Source organism: Littorina saxatilis, linkage group LG2 (genome assembly GCF_037325665.1).
Source record: "Littorina saxatilis isolate snail1 linkage group LG2, US_GU_Lsax_2.0, whole genome shotgun sequence".
In the NCBI taxonomy this organism is placed as follows: domain Eukaryota; kingdom Metazoa; phylum Mollusca; class Gastropoda; order Littorinimorpha; family Littorinidae; genus Littorina; species Littorina saxatilis.
The window spans coordinates 32,286,722-32,299,499 of NC_090246.1; the positions used below are offsets into that span (position 1 = coordinate 32,286,722).

A 12,778-nucleotide genomic window follows, 5' to 3' on the forward strand; every position below is an offset into this window, starting at 1 on the left:
AAGGCAAATTCTTGGTTTCACTGGACAATACAATTGTCTGTATTCTGTATTGAGAAGGCCCCATTGCAAATTACATTCTTTCTTACTCATAGGATGTCCCCCCCGGTACCCTGGTGATTAAACTAGAGGCAGAAGACAGTGACACGGGCCGCAACGGTCTCGTGGAGTACTCGCTGGACCTGCAACAGGAGGACCCCAGAACCCTGCAGACCTTCAGCCTCAACTCTACAAGCGGAGAACTCACCACCAAGGTCGCGCTGGACAGAGAGACGGTGGAGAATTACAAGGTTGGTTCAGGATGGTTGTATTTTGTGTTGAAGTGGTATTCGAGAAGTAAACGATTTCAGGAAGAAAGTCGTTAGTTTATTTCAATGCTTCTTATTTTCTCAGGTGCCAGGGGACTGGTTTGGCATAAGACTCACTCACTATTGCAGTTTATATTTAGAGCGCATTAAAGGTTGACCTTTACTAACTTCTAAAGTTTAAGTGCCATGAGAACGACCGAAATCAAGTAGGATTAGAAAGCAAGCATGGATCTGAGAAGAATTCAACTAAATGGCTGACTAAAAGCAATTCATGATGTAGCATGAATGTGACATTTACTGGATAAGGGATCAGCTAAAAGTAAGTCAATAATATAATAACTTGTTGAGGGACAGACAATGTAGTATTCTGCTGGTAAAACACTACCATCTTTTCCGTGCCTGTAGTGTTTTATCCTTCTCGCAACAACAAACCCAACCAACCTGAAAACATCATTTCACGTCTTTTTTCACAGGTGGTAGTAAAAGCCACAGACAACGGCATCCCGACGAACTTCTCCAAGTCCTTGACCTTGCTGGTACGGGTCAAGGACATCAACGACGAACCTCCAGAGTTTGACCGCAAAACCATAGCAACACCCTTCGAGGTCAAGTTCAAGGAGAACGAAACCTCCCAAGCCTGCGCCAACGTCAGTGTTGCCACGGACAAAGACGATAATTCTGAGTTCACTATCATCTGCTATTACCTTGTTGGTGAGTGTGATACCATTTGGTGTTCTTACGTAGTTGATTGGAGTGTGTATGGATACCACAGGCTGGTTGTACACTTCGGTTACGATTGTGTCTATCAATGTTTCGTGATTCATTTTATTTATATAGATTTTTTTTTAAATTTTTTTTTATAGATTTTCCTTCATATTTATTGATATCAGATTTTTGTTACAAGCTGAGGCTTATACTGTTAGCTCTGAAGCTATGCCATTTTATATTTCACATTCTGTAACAAACCCTAATCTTGTTAGTTTAGATTCAAGCCAGCTTTGAGTTTATTGTTCTCCATAATGATTACTTCAAAGTCAAAAGAAACACTCCATATTAAGCACACACTTTGGAGGTTCACCATTTTCATCATTTCACCAATCTGTACTTTTGTGTTGTACACAGGCGCCGAGTTGCAAGACATGTTTCAACTGGACAAATCAGGGAGTCTGTGTCTCAAGAAAGACCGTGTCTTGGATCGTGAAGTGACCGCCTTCACAAACCTGGTGATTCGTGCCTCTGACGATTGTAACACTGACGTCACTCCTTCACCATTGGCTCCGTCCTTCGCGGAGGCGCCTGTCCTCTATGACCCCAGTGACACGTCCTTGCTGTGGGTCAGGGTCAATGTCACGGACGTCAACGACTTCCGGCCTGTCTTCGTGCGACATGACCTTGCCCTTGGCATCACGCGGGACGTGCAAGTTGGCAAGATTCTGTATAACCTTCGGGTGAGTACTTGAACGCACGTCGCTTTTGGTGAATAGATAATGTGTTGCTATGAGACAACTTTTCATCTTTATGTAAACATACCATTGGACAATAACGTTTTCTTATCTTATCTTTACCTTTGGGTGACTGTCCGTGCACAAGTGGCAGTCATGTAGCTTTTTATTTTAACATGCTAGACTTAGTATTTGCTGAGCTGTCCAGAGCTAAGTAAGTATAAACCATCAGAATCCGGTAGTCTTTTCAAATTTAAAGAGAAAGGATTCTATTCTAGTCTATTTCGTTGTAGTATATATTATCATAATATATTGTGTTGTACAGCTAGGTTTGGTTTTGTCCACATAAGGCAAACGTGATTACACAGGACACAGCTCACCCACCAAAGAAGTACTTTCGCTCAAGTTACTTTACCGTTACAATAAATATAATGAATCACCACACGAACTCAAGGCAAAACACACTTTCGCAGTCTCATGAGTTCGGCCACAACCTGTTGCTCTCACCAAACACAAGCCACTAAATCGGACACGAGTTCACGAAAGACATGCAAAGCGCGACTGTTGACAGAATATCGCGCGTATGTAAGTCTACCCTGGCAAAGCATCCCTCATAGGTGTCTGCACTGTTTCACAATCTAATCCTTCTTAGGATGTGCAAATTATGTCCGTTACAACCTGTCCAATCCACTCTCCTTCAAGAACGATTACTTTTCTCCGCAGGACGAGGTGATCGACTACGATACGGAGACGTGGGGTGTATCCAGATTCACCAATCTCACAGAGTTCGAAGCCCACCCTCCCCGACTGGCCACGGAGTTAGCGGATATGAACGTCGGTTCCCCCTTCACCCTCTTCCCCAACGGTTCCGTTAAGGTCAACACCTACTTCAACGCTGACATGTCTGGCTTCTTCACCGTCAACGTCCGAGTCATCGACAAAGGGGGTCTTAGTGATGACGCGCTGCTCAGGGTAAGTGTTTTATTTTTGTCTGCTTTTTCTGGTTGTAGCGATAGTTGGTGAATTAATTGTGCATTCATTCTCATATTCTTATTTATTCTTTTGAAAATAAATTTAATGAGCTTGTTCCTTCCTGCGGACAATTAACACAGAGAAGAAAGTTAATCGTGGTTTCCCCTTTTCAGGTCTTGTGCCGAAAAACGATAGAAATGACAATGTCTACGATGCATGTGTTGAGGTGACAATCGATTGAATTATGAGTGTTTGAAGATATAGGCTCGACATTTTCTTGTAAAGCTCTGGAAATGTTATTGATGTCTGTTGTTGTTGGTTTTCAGAAGAAGAGCATGTGCTAGCGATGTATTTTTGAGTCACTTGAGAAAATGTGACTCTATGTAATCGGTCAGTGTTAGTCTGTCCGGCCGGCCGTAGACACCACCTTAACGTTGGACTTTTCTCGGAAACTATCAAAGCGATCGGGCTCATATTTTGTTTAGTCGTGACCTCCAATGACCTCTACACTTTAACGATGGTTTCGTTGACCTTTGACCTTTTTCAAGGTCACAGGTCAGCGTCAAAGGAAAAATTAGACATTTTATATCTTTGACAAAGTTCATCGGATGTGATTGAAACTTTGTAGGATTATTCTTTACATCAAAGTATTTACATCTGTAGCCTTTTACGAACGTTATCAGAAAAACAAGGGAGATAACTAGCCTTTTCTGTTCGGCAACACACAACTTAACGTTGGGCTTTTCTCGGAAACTATAAAAGTGACCGGGCTCAAATTTTATGTGAACGTGACTCCCAGTGACCTCTACACTTTGACGTCTGCTTTGGTGACCTTTGACCTTTTTCAAGGTCACAGGTATGTCTTGAAGGAAAAAAATTGAAATATCATATCTCTGAAACTATTCATCGGATTTGATTCAAACTTTATAGGATTATTCTTTACATCAAATTATTTACATCTGTATTGTGTTGTGAATAGCAATTTCTTCCTGTCCATCTGATGCCTCATATAATATTCAGAACTGCGAAAGTGACTCGATCGAGCGTTTGCTCTTCTTGTTAAAAATTGTACATAGTATTTCCTTTTCAAATCTCGACTCTTGCCAATATGCTCATGAATGCTCCTGTATTTTTTCAGATTTCGCTGATCAGTGATAACCAGAGACTTAAAGTCGTCTTCAGAGAGGGGGTTGCAAAGGTTGGAACCTACCGAGCCGAATTTTCTGAGTAAGTTTGATCAGCTGTTTTGCTGGGACTCAAAAGGCAAACACAATATCACAACAACAACAACAACAACAACAACAACAACAACAACAACAACAACAACAACAACAACAACAACAACAACAACAACAACGATGACCTTGAAGACGGATGTGCAAAACAAGACTAATTTAGTGCATGTTTTGAGCAGAGTGTCGGAAAAAGAAGCTCACCTGACTGTCGATGTGATATCTCACACATTTCTCAAAGTTAAACGAATTAAAATAGTTAGTTAATGGAATGTTTAAGTTTTAACAAAACAAAGCATTCACAAGTAAATCGACCCAATAGTCTTTATAATGGACAGACAAACGAAAAATTAATATGAAATGAACAAAACTTATCTGACGTTGTTTGATTCCGTTTGGCTACGGCACAGCCTTGCCTGAAATATTAACCATCTTTTTTTTTATCTCTCACTTAACAGAGGATGTTGTTTCGACGATGAAAGTTATGATGACGGGCTTGGTTTCTTTTCAGACGCATGAGCGCTGTGACAGGCCTTCGTATAGTGGTGGACAAAGTGCAGACTCACGAGAACGAAAACAACGTTGCAGAAAACGACAAGTAAGTTGCTTGTTCATTTCTTAATGAGCAAGGGGGTGGGGTAGGAGGAGCGGAGAGAGGACTGGGTGCCGGTGAGCTTAATTTTTAATACACTCTTTTAATATGTGACCCTCCACCACGAAATGAGTCGCATGTCACCTCGCGCGGTTCTGCGCTATGCTTAATATAAGTCAGGGGAGTGTCTGGTAACAGTGTGAGGGTCACCTTAGTCATAGGCTTATAACTCAAACAGTTTTCGCTCTTTTCTAAAACGGTTTTCACCACTGGATAGAGCATAAAAAACTCTTTAGGACAATGTAAAACTTTGAAAATCATGCAAAGGTGACATGCGACTCATTCCGTGGTGGAGGGTCACATATATGCAGCCTGATGCACATTTGAATAATTTAACAAGCTGATTGACATGTTATAAGGGAATCTTAAAAACAAAATGACTGTAAAGTTGAAAATCAAGAGAAATTTGTTGAGTAGTTTTCCACTGTGTAATAAGGGAGATAACAAATGCATAGACGGATGTATTGATGACGGTAATAACTAGAAACAAGTCGCGTAAGGCGAAATTACTACATTTAGTCAAGCTGTGGAACTCACAGAATGAAACTGAACGCACTGCATTTTTTCACAATGACCGTAGTCCGCCGCTTGTGCAAAACGGAGTGAAACTGACGAGCCTGTTCAGCGCGGTAGTGGTTTCGCTGTGCTGCATAGCACGCTTTTCTGTACCTCTCTTCGTTTTAACTTTTTGAGCGTGTTTTTAATCCAAACATATCATATCTATATGTTTTTGGAATCAGGAATCGATTTCGGAAATTTAATTTTGATAATAGTTTTTATATTTTTAATTTTCAGAGCTTGTTTTTAATCCAAATATAACATATTTATATGTTTTTGGAATCAGGAAATGATGTAAAATAAGATGAACGTAAATTGGGATCGTTTTATATATAAAAAAAAAATATTACAATTTTCAGATTTTTAATGACCAAAGTCATTAATTAATTTTTAAGCCACCAAGCTGAAATGCAATACCGAAGTCCGGCCTTCGTCGAAGATTGCTTTAAAAAATGTCAATCAATTTGATTGAAAAATGAGGGTGTGACAGTGCCGCCTCAACTTTTACAAAAAGCCGGATATGACGTCATCAAAAGTATTTATCGAAAAAAAGAAAAAAAGTCCGAGGATATCATTCCCAGGAACTCTCATGTCAAATTTCATAAAGATCGGTCCAGTAGTTTGGTCTGAATCGCTCTACACACACACACGCACAGACAGACAGACACACACACACACATACACCACGACCCTCGTCTCGATTCCCCCTCTATGTTAAAACATTTAGTCAAAACTTGACTAACGCGTCTTTCACGCCCAACTCTCCAGAGTCTTTGAAAATGTGATGGATGAGTTTTTTTTCTTCTGTTTCACAGAACTGATATGTTCATCCACGGAGAAGATCTAACTACCAATGAGATCATCCCAGCAGTACGATTACTAAGGTAAGCATTTAGTACTCGTCTTCTTTGTTGCTGTCTTCGACTAGTTTAGGGGGTACATTCATTGTATCAATACTGATCCTGTTAAATTTGCTTTGTTTTCTTAGTATAACACCATAGGCCGTTGAATTGTTACTTTTCTGTTTTTGATTGAAAATGTATGATAAAGTTCGTTTGAACTTTGCTGATAGAACCTCTTCTCGTCTTTTGAATTCATCCGAGAGACTCGTCATGGAGATCAAGATGTTATATACTTGTCATTATTTTGTTATGCCTTCAGACATTCTTCTTTAAATAACGTGCACATTAGATTAAATTAAACATTACATTCTTGCAACCAAATATGATTGGCCATTTATGAAACTTTCACATGAGTTTTGTGTGTGTGTTTGTCAACAGAATCATTGATGAACTGAGCGCCAGCACTGACATGAATATTCTGCTCAACGACTTAAATATTGTAGAGTTTAAGGTATGTCTTTGTTTGTCTGATTCGGTTTTGTGTGTGTGTGTGAGTGTGTGTGTGTGTGTGTGTATGTGTGTGTGTGTGTGTGTTTGTGTGTGTGTGTGTGTGCGCGCGCGCGCGCGTGTCTGTGTGCATGTGTGTGTGTGTGTGCATGTGCGTGCGTGAGTCTGTGTGTGTGAGTGTGTGTGTGTGTGTGTGTGTGTGCTTGTGCGTACGTGCGTGTGTGTGTGTGTGTGTGTGTGTGTGTGTGTTTTTCAACATTTGCGGTTGTGTTGTATATTGGACAGCATGTGTCTTGAGTCATTAAATCAGCGAATAAGTTACTACATAGACTGGATTCAAGGTGCTGGCTAGTTATACTCCATCAGCTTCCCGTCCGTCATTTTGCCAGTCAGGCAATGTACCCATCCACCTGCACACATGGCTACAGTAGAATTGAGACAGGCCATAGTGTTTTTCATTGGGATACATTATTCTCAATCACATGGACTAATGTGGCCCTGTTCAGATTTGTGTGTGTTTGCACGTTATTAAGTCGTGGAGAGTGTTTAACTTTGGATACTCTTGTCATTTCGCAGGAGACAAGTTCTTCAATGGAGGATAACGAGATGGAGAAGAAGCTACAGATGGCACTTATCCTCGTGTCGGTCATACTTGGAGTGCTCTGCATTATTCTTGCCGTGGTGCTATATTTCACGTATAAACGGTAAGTTTCAAATTGTGATTTGATGTTAAACGCTTGTAAATTTGTTATGTACGACAAGGAAAATGCTGTTGGTGAGAACATCATAAAATCCATGTATTTGAACAGAGTATCTTTAATCAGCAGACATAGTGGCCCTTGGTGAAATGTATTGTAGTTTACGTTCATGTTTGACAACAAGAGAAGGGTTAGTTGTTAAACAATCCTGAAGCAAACAGCGTGCAATTCTTATTGTTTCGATCTTAATTTTCAGATACTCAAGAAAGCTGAAGGCAGCAACTGCATTGGCCTATGGTAAGATTTTTCATTAATTTAAGCATAATAATTATCACCTTAAACTCTTTTAAAATGAATCGGAATTTCTAATGCCCTCACTTTGTGAGCGGGTAGTATATTACTCAGTTGCATTTGGAAGTTAGAGTACCTTTGTTATTGCAGAGTGGGTGCAAGTGTAGACTTAAAATGGGTTATTTTTACGAGAATGTATTATCACTGAATCATAAAACATAGAGAATGCCGGCTTTTGCGTTCATTATGTTATTTTCAGTTGTTGACACAGCACTATGAATATGCTGAATTTGTGTTCATTGCACGCTAATATAATTTATTAATAGATTTAGTACAGATTTAGACAGATATCTCAGCTTTTTGTTCACAGTTTTGTATGATCATTTTGATGACTTTAGTATTCGTGTTTTTACCACGAGTGTTTGCAGTGACTTAATCGACACTTTTGGGTTTTCTATTTCATGCAGTCAATTCAGGAATTGGTAGGTTATGTGGGTTGTTGTAAAAAAAGGAATGCTCTTCTCTCTCAAGAATATTTATGGATCTCTCTTTTGACTCTCTGTTTTGTTACATCTGTCAGAGATCAGCCTAAGAACTTTGAATCACATATTGAAATCTTTTTGACAAATAAAATAAAATGTGTCTGTTGGTGCAGGCAAGGAAAGCCGATACTAACTGCTTTATATCCCAGGCGAATACTCCACTCCAATGATTGAAATTTTAAGACTAATTTCTGACACGACGATTTGCTTCGGATTCAACACTATCACTTCATGTTAATTTATATGAAGCGATTGTTTACATGGGATTGTGGAAATGGTGATGTCTCGTCTTTGTCTTTGTTTTGTGGTTTTCTTCTGTCTGCCTGTTTACTCTATGTTTTCCAGTCCACCTTTCCCCCTCAGTTTTTTTTCTTTCGTTCTTTTTTTCTTTCGTTTTTTTTCTTTCTTTTTTTCGTTCTTTCTTTCTTTCTTTCTTTCTTTTCGGTCTGCCTGTCTGTCTGCCTGACTGTCTGTCTCCCTGCCTGTTTTTCTGTTTGGCTGTCAGTCTGTCGGTATGTCTGTCTGTCTGTCTTTTGCTTGTTTGTTTCGTAAAACTTAAATACTTAACAATGTAAACGCAAGTTGAATTACAAATTGCTTGGCTTTATTTTTGACAGAACACAAAAATCGCAGGCCAGGTGATCTTTATCTAAACAACTACAGTGTGGCTTGTTCACTACAGTCTTCTAGAGTTTAACATCTGGTAATATTCTCTCCTGCTGCGGGGTACTCAACCAACACACTGTGGCCATCTGTTTTCGTGCAAACTAACCATTTTTCACACTGAGGGACTTGCACTGTTTGCTTTTCACTTCAGATAGTGACTTTTTTCTTTTACACTTTAGATACTGTCTTTTTCTGTTTACTTCACAGATTCTGTGATGCTTCGCTATCAATTTCTGCGTGGCTGTGAAGTTCTTAGACATATATGCATATTTTCGACCTGTTGTGAACATATTTGAACCATTTTCTTTTCTTTACTTCAGGCCCTCAAGAAACAGACTTATACAAAGTGGATATACCTGGTACCAATATGCACTCGTATGAAAAGTAAGTATTTTCTTCAGTTCTGACTGAAGTGGTGGTATCACAAATGGGACAGAAAGCTTTTAGTTAGAACCTTGTAGATATAGTACAAATTACGTTTAGGACTTTTGCTGAGCTTGGGGAATCAATTTTTGTTGGTATTTCAGTAGCATAAAAGGCAGATGGGATACACTTCAACATTGCTTCAGAAGCCAGTAAGAAATCTTCTCTGCCGTTATTTTCCCCAGGAGAAAACATGACACCATTGATAAGCTTAAGTTGTATTTGTAACAGAAAACTGAACTGCTAAATGTGAGTTGTTTCCTAGCCTGAATTGTCAATATTTCTGATCGCCACAAACAATTTCAAGTTATCTTCAGTCCTTTGATACCTTATAAATTGTAACGTAAATCAGTCAACGGTTTGGGTTGTATCTATAACAAAGTCAGATCTACGGGACCTAGCTTTCTGCAACTTTAAACTTTACAGAAATGACCAAGTCACTTGAGAAAAGATTATAGCTCAGTGAAGTTGTTCCGTGGGACTAGCAGTAATGTTAGAATAGAAATTCCCAGAACCAAGCTTTTTTATTTTTGATATTTTTCCTGTTGTGTTTAATTTTGAGTGACTAGAATTCTGTTAATTCTTTTTCCTCCCATTCCAACAGACCTAGCATGTTTGAAGGGCAGACGCGATTTTAACTTTGGGTAACACAACCATACTCTCAAACCTGTTGTTACGTCTTTCAGTGATACTTTCAATGTTGTACTGAAACTTTTGCTTGTTGTACAACAATCATTCTAAAGCTTTTAAATATCTTCTCCAAACGCGCGTGCTAAAGTAAAAGCACTTTTCTCTGTTTTGTTTGGTTATGTTCGATTGACATCAGTTTCCGTTTTGTGTGTGTTTTCATTTGATTATTGAAGTCCTGTTTTAACAGGTTTTCTTTCCTTTTTGGTGCACTTTTTGTTGTGAATTTTTAATGTTTTATTAAAAGGATTTAGTTTGCAGTGATTTGTTTTAAATGCAATACTCCCAGGACCTTTTCTGTATATTACTTGTCTCTACAAAATTAAAAGACTTCGAAAAAAGTAAAGCAAGAAGTACCCAACTTTTGATGGTGTAACTCTGAACGGACAACCCGTTAAAACTTATGTTAATGAAAGAAGCACAGCAACATCAACATTTTTGAACAGTGTAATTATCAAGTTTGATTTGTGGGTTAACTTGATAACCGAAGGTAAACGTATTAAGTATTTTTCACAATTCTATGAGAAAACAAATACGGTCTTAAAGTTTACACATTTTCTTTAAGCACAGTCTCAGAGTACCTGCTGTAAAACTAAAATTACAAATATAAAGGGTCTTGGATTGTTTTTCCTTTCGTACAGTTTCCTATCAATAAGTTTGAAATACGCTTTATGATTGAGTTAATTGTTTTTTCTTGCGTTTTACTTCGTTCTTTTGATATCTTTGTTTCTATATTTGTTATCTATATGCATGAGCTTACTCATTTACTACCTAGTAATTCCACAAAAAGTTTGTTTACAAAACAAAACATGATCAACTTGAACGTCTTCTTTCAATTGTGAGAAACGTGGTTATTCAAAGCAAGACTAAACATTGTCAGAAAATCGCGTTTTATGATGTAGGTTTACACAGCAGTATGTTGTATCCTGTCATATGTATAATCTTACTTTAGTTTAGTCAAAAAGATCAAGGAAATTATAAGACAGCAAGAGAGACGGAACATGTAGACGGCCTTAGATAGAACAGTAGTTCCCAACATTGATTACTTTTTTATGTTAGAGATGCAGTTCTAGAAATAAGTGTTTTTACTGTTCAGTCTTTAACAACCGCGTAACCCTTTGATTGCTTTTAGCTGTTCCTTGCTCTCATTTTATGAGTCTTTGTTGTCGCCTTCCTCTCCATTTCCAGGCCTTGTTTTTTTTCTAGTGTGCCTGTGGTTTGATTTTTCTTTGTTTGCACATATAACCTAGTGTGGCTTTTTCTTCAATGCTTGAGTGTTTTGTTGTGATTGCAGTTCAAATCCTATTTATTTGGAGAAGATCATGTTGGAAGGAGACGATGATGGGTAAGCTATGTTTAAAGTAAATATAAGCTATGTTTAAAGTGAATATTTGTATTAAGTCAATTTTCAGTTGATTTCAACTTGCACACTGAGAACACAGGAACATGGTCCTGATGTTATAACACTACACCCGATGGTCTGAAGTCAACAACAGTGTTCGTGTATATGCCGTATAAGGCAAACTTACTTCTGTTCTAGATTAATCACATGACCTTAGCGCTAGCGCCAACATCACGGTTTGTTTATTTGAACACAACAAGAATCAAACACTTCAAACAGCGTTTCACAAATGAAACTATTGGTACAATTCGAATATTCACTGTGTATGCGTTACTTTATTTACAACAGAAAATCGTGGAAGATTACAATTATACGTTGGTTACTTCGGCATACACACGTTAGTGAATTTTATTTGGTTCCTCTTTTGGTATTAGTCAACAGTCACCTTAGATTCCCGATGCGAGCTTTTTATCTCTGAACGATACATACGAAGTTGTCATATGAACGTCGTGTTAATGATAGTTATTCTGCTATCTATTGTTTGACAAGACAGGCTTGGACTCTTTAATGAAGCTTCCATGCGTTCTCTTGATGAACCTCACAGGTGAACATTACTATTTGGAATTCCTTTCGCCCTATTCTAATATATTTGAATACATTTCTACAATTTACTAGGGGAAAATAACCAAGAAACCCCCCCCCCCCCAAAAAAAAAAAGAAGGAAAAATAACCCAAAAATAGAATTAACAGTTAAATAATAACGTAACTTCAATCCCATCGGGTTTGCATCATTCATCTTTCACAGTCCTGTCTGTATCTTGATATAATGAACAATAAATCATACACAGCAATGAACACTTGTCCGCACCCTGATGACATTTCCCCCTATGATGCCTATCTCATCCCACACCTTTTTCCTTGTCTTTTATTTCTGGTATGTGGGTTTTTAAATATATTTGGCAATTTGGAAAGTAAATATCTGAAATGTGTTTGCCCTGACATTTGCTCAATTCAATTATGACTTTTTCCGTCAATTCCACCTTCCTCACACATGCAAACACACACTGGCCTTCATCTCCTTCTTAGCTTGTAATGTTATCATATTTTTGTTTCTATTCTGATAACTTATTTTTCCTGTTCGGTTGAGTATTTTAGGAATTTTGAGTTACTAACTTAAACGTTCATTATGACAGTATTTTACTCGTACCTTTATTTACCACAGTTTGAAACAAGTTCATTTTCAACTCTTGCAGCAGACATTATTTTAAGTGTTTAATGAAGATTGTAAAACAACACCTGAATTATTTCAATGTTTGATTTTGAAAATGAGAGGTGGATTTTAGAAACTTGTTGTTTATCGGAGAAGGAAAAGAAAAACACAAGGGGGGTTAACTTTGCTCTTCTCTTATACTAATTGGTAATTAACCTACGCTGAAATACAATCAAGCCAATTCAAATACCTGGGCAATCGTTCTGTGCCACTTTCATTAAAAGTTACCGTCGGTTTAACGGTTGCTTTTTGTTTTTGCGTGGACATGAACAGTTGTTGTTGTTTTTATAGGAATTTTCGGTTGTTATACTTTGCAAACATAACCCGCTATTCTCTATCGAGCTGATTT

General features: G+C 38.1%; 1 protein-coding gene across 11 annotated transcripts in view; it reads left to right on the forward strand.

The window, feature by feature from the left end:
- Positions 1 to 12,778, forward strand: part of LOC138958776 (cadherin-23-like) — a 30,180-nt gene that overhangs the window by 11,398 nt on the left and 6,004 nt on the right. For 3 of the 11 annotated variants that reach the window (XM_070330065.1, XM_070330066.1, XM_070330061.1), the window contains exons 18-30: positions 93 to 287; positions 779 to 1,016; positions 1,428 to 1,753; positions 2,471 to 2,719; positions 3,858 to 3,946; positions 4,463 to 4,549; positions 5,977 to 6,045; positions 6,442 to 6,514; positions 7,087 to 7,214; positions 7,465 to 7,505; positions 7,967 to 7,981; positions 9,028 to 9,091; positions 11,112 to 11,162. In XM_070330065.1, the coding sequence (XP_070186166.1) occupies positions 93 to 287; positions 779 to 1,016; positions 1,428 to 1,753; positions 2,471 to 2,719; positions 3,858 to 3,946; positions 4,463 to 4,549; positions 5,977 to 6,045; positions 6,442 to 6,514; positions 7,087 to 7,214; positions 7,465 to 7,505; positions 7,967 to 7,981; positions 9,028 to 9,091; positions 11,112 to 11,162 (1,625 nt within the window). Of the gene's footprint in view, positions 1 to 92; positions 288 to 778; positions 1,017 to 1,427; positions 1,754 to 2,470; positions 2,720 to 3,857; positions 3,947 to 4,462; positions 4,550 to 5,976; positions 6,046 to 6,441; positions 6,515 to 7,086; positions 7,215 to 7,464; positions 7,506 to 7,966; positions 7,982 to 9,027; positions 9,092 to 9,734; positions 9,775 to 11,111; positions 11,163 to 12,778 lie in introns of all 11 variants that reach the window. The other 8 variants (XR_011453504.1, XR_011453503.1, XM_070330067.1 and 5 more) reach the window with 6 other exon arrangements.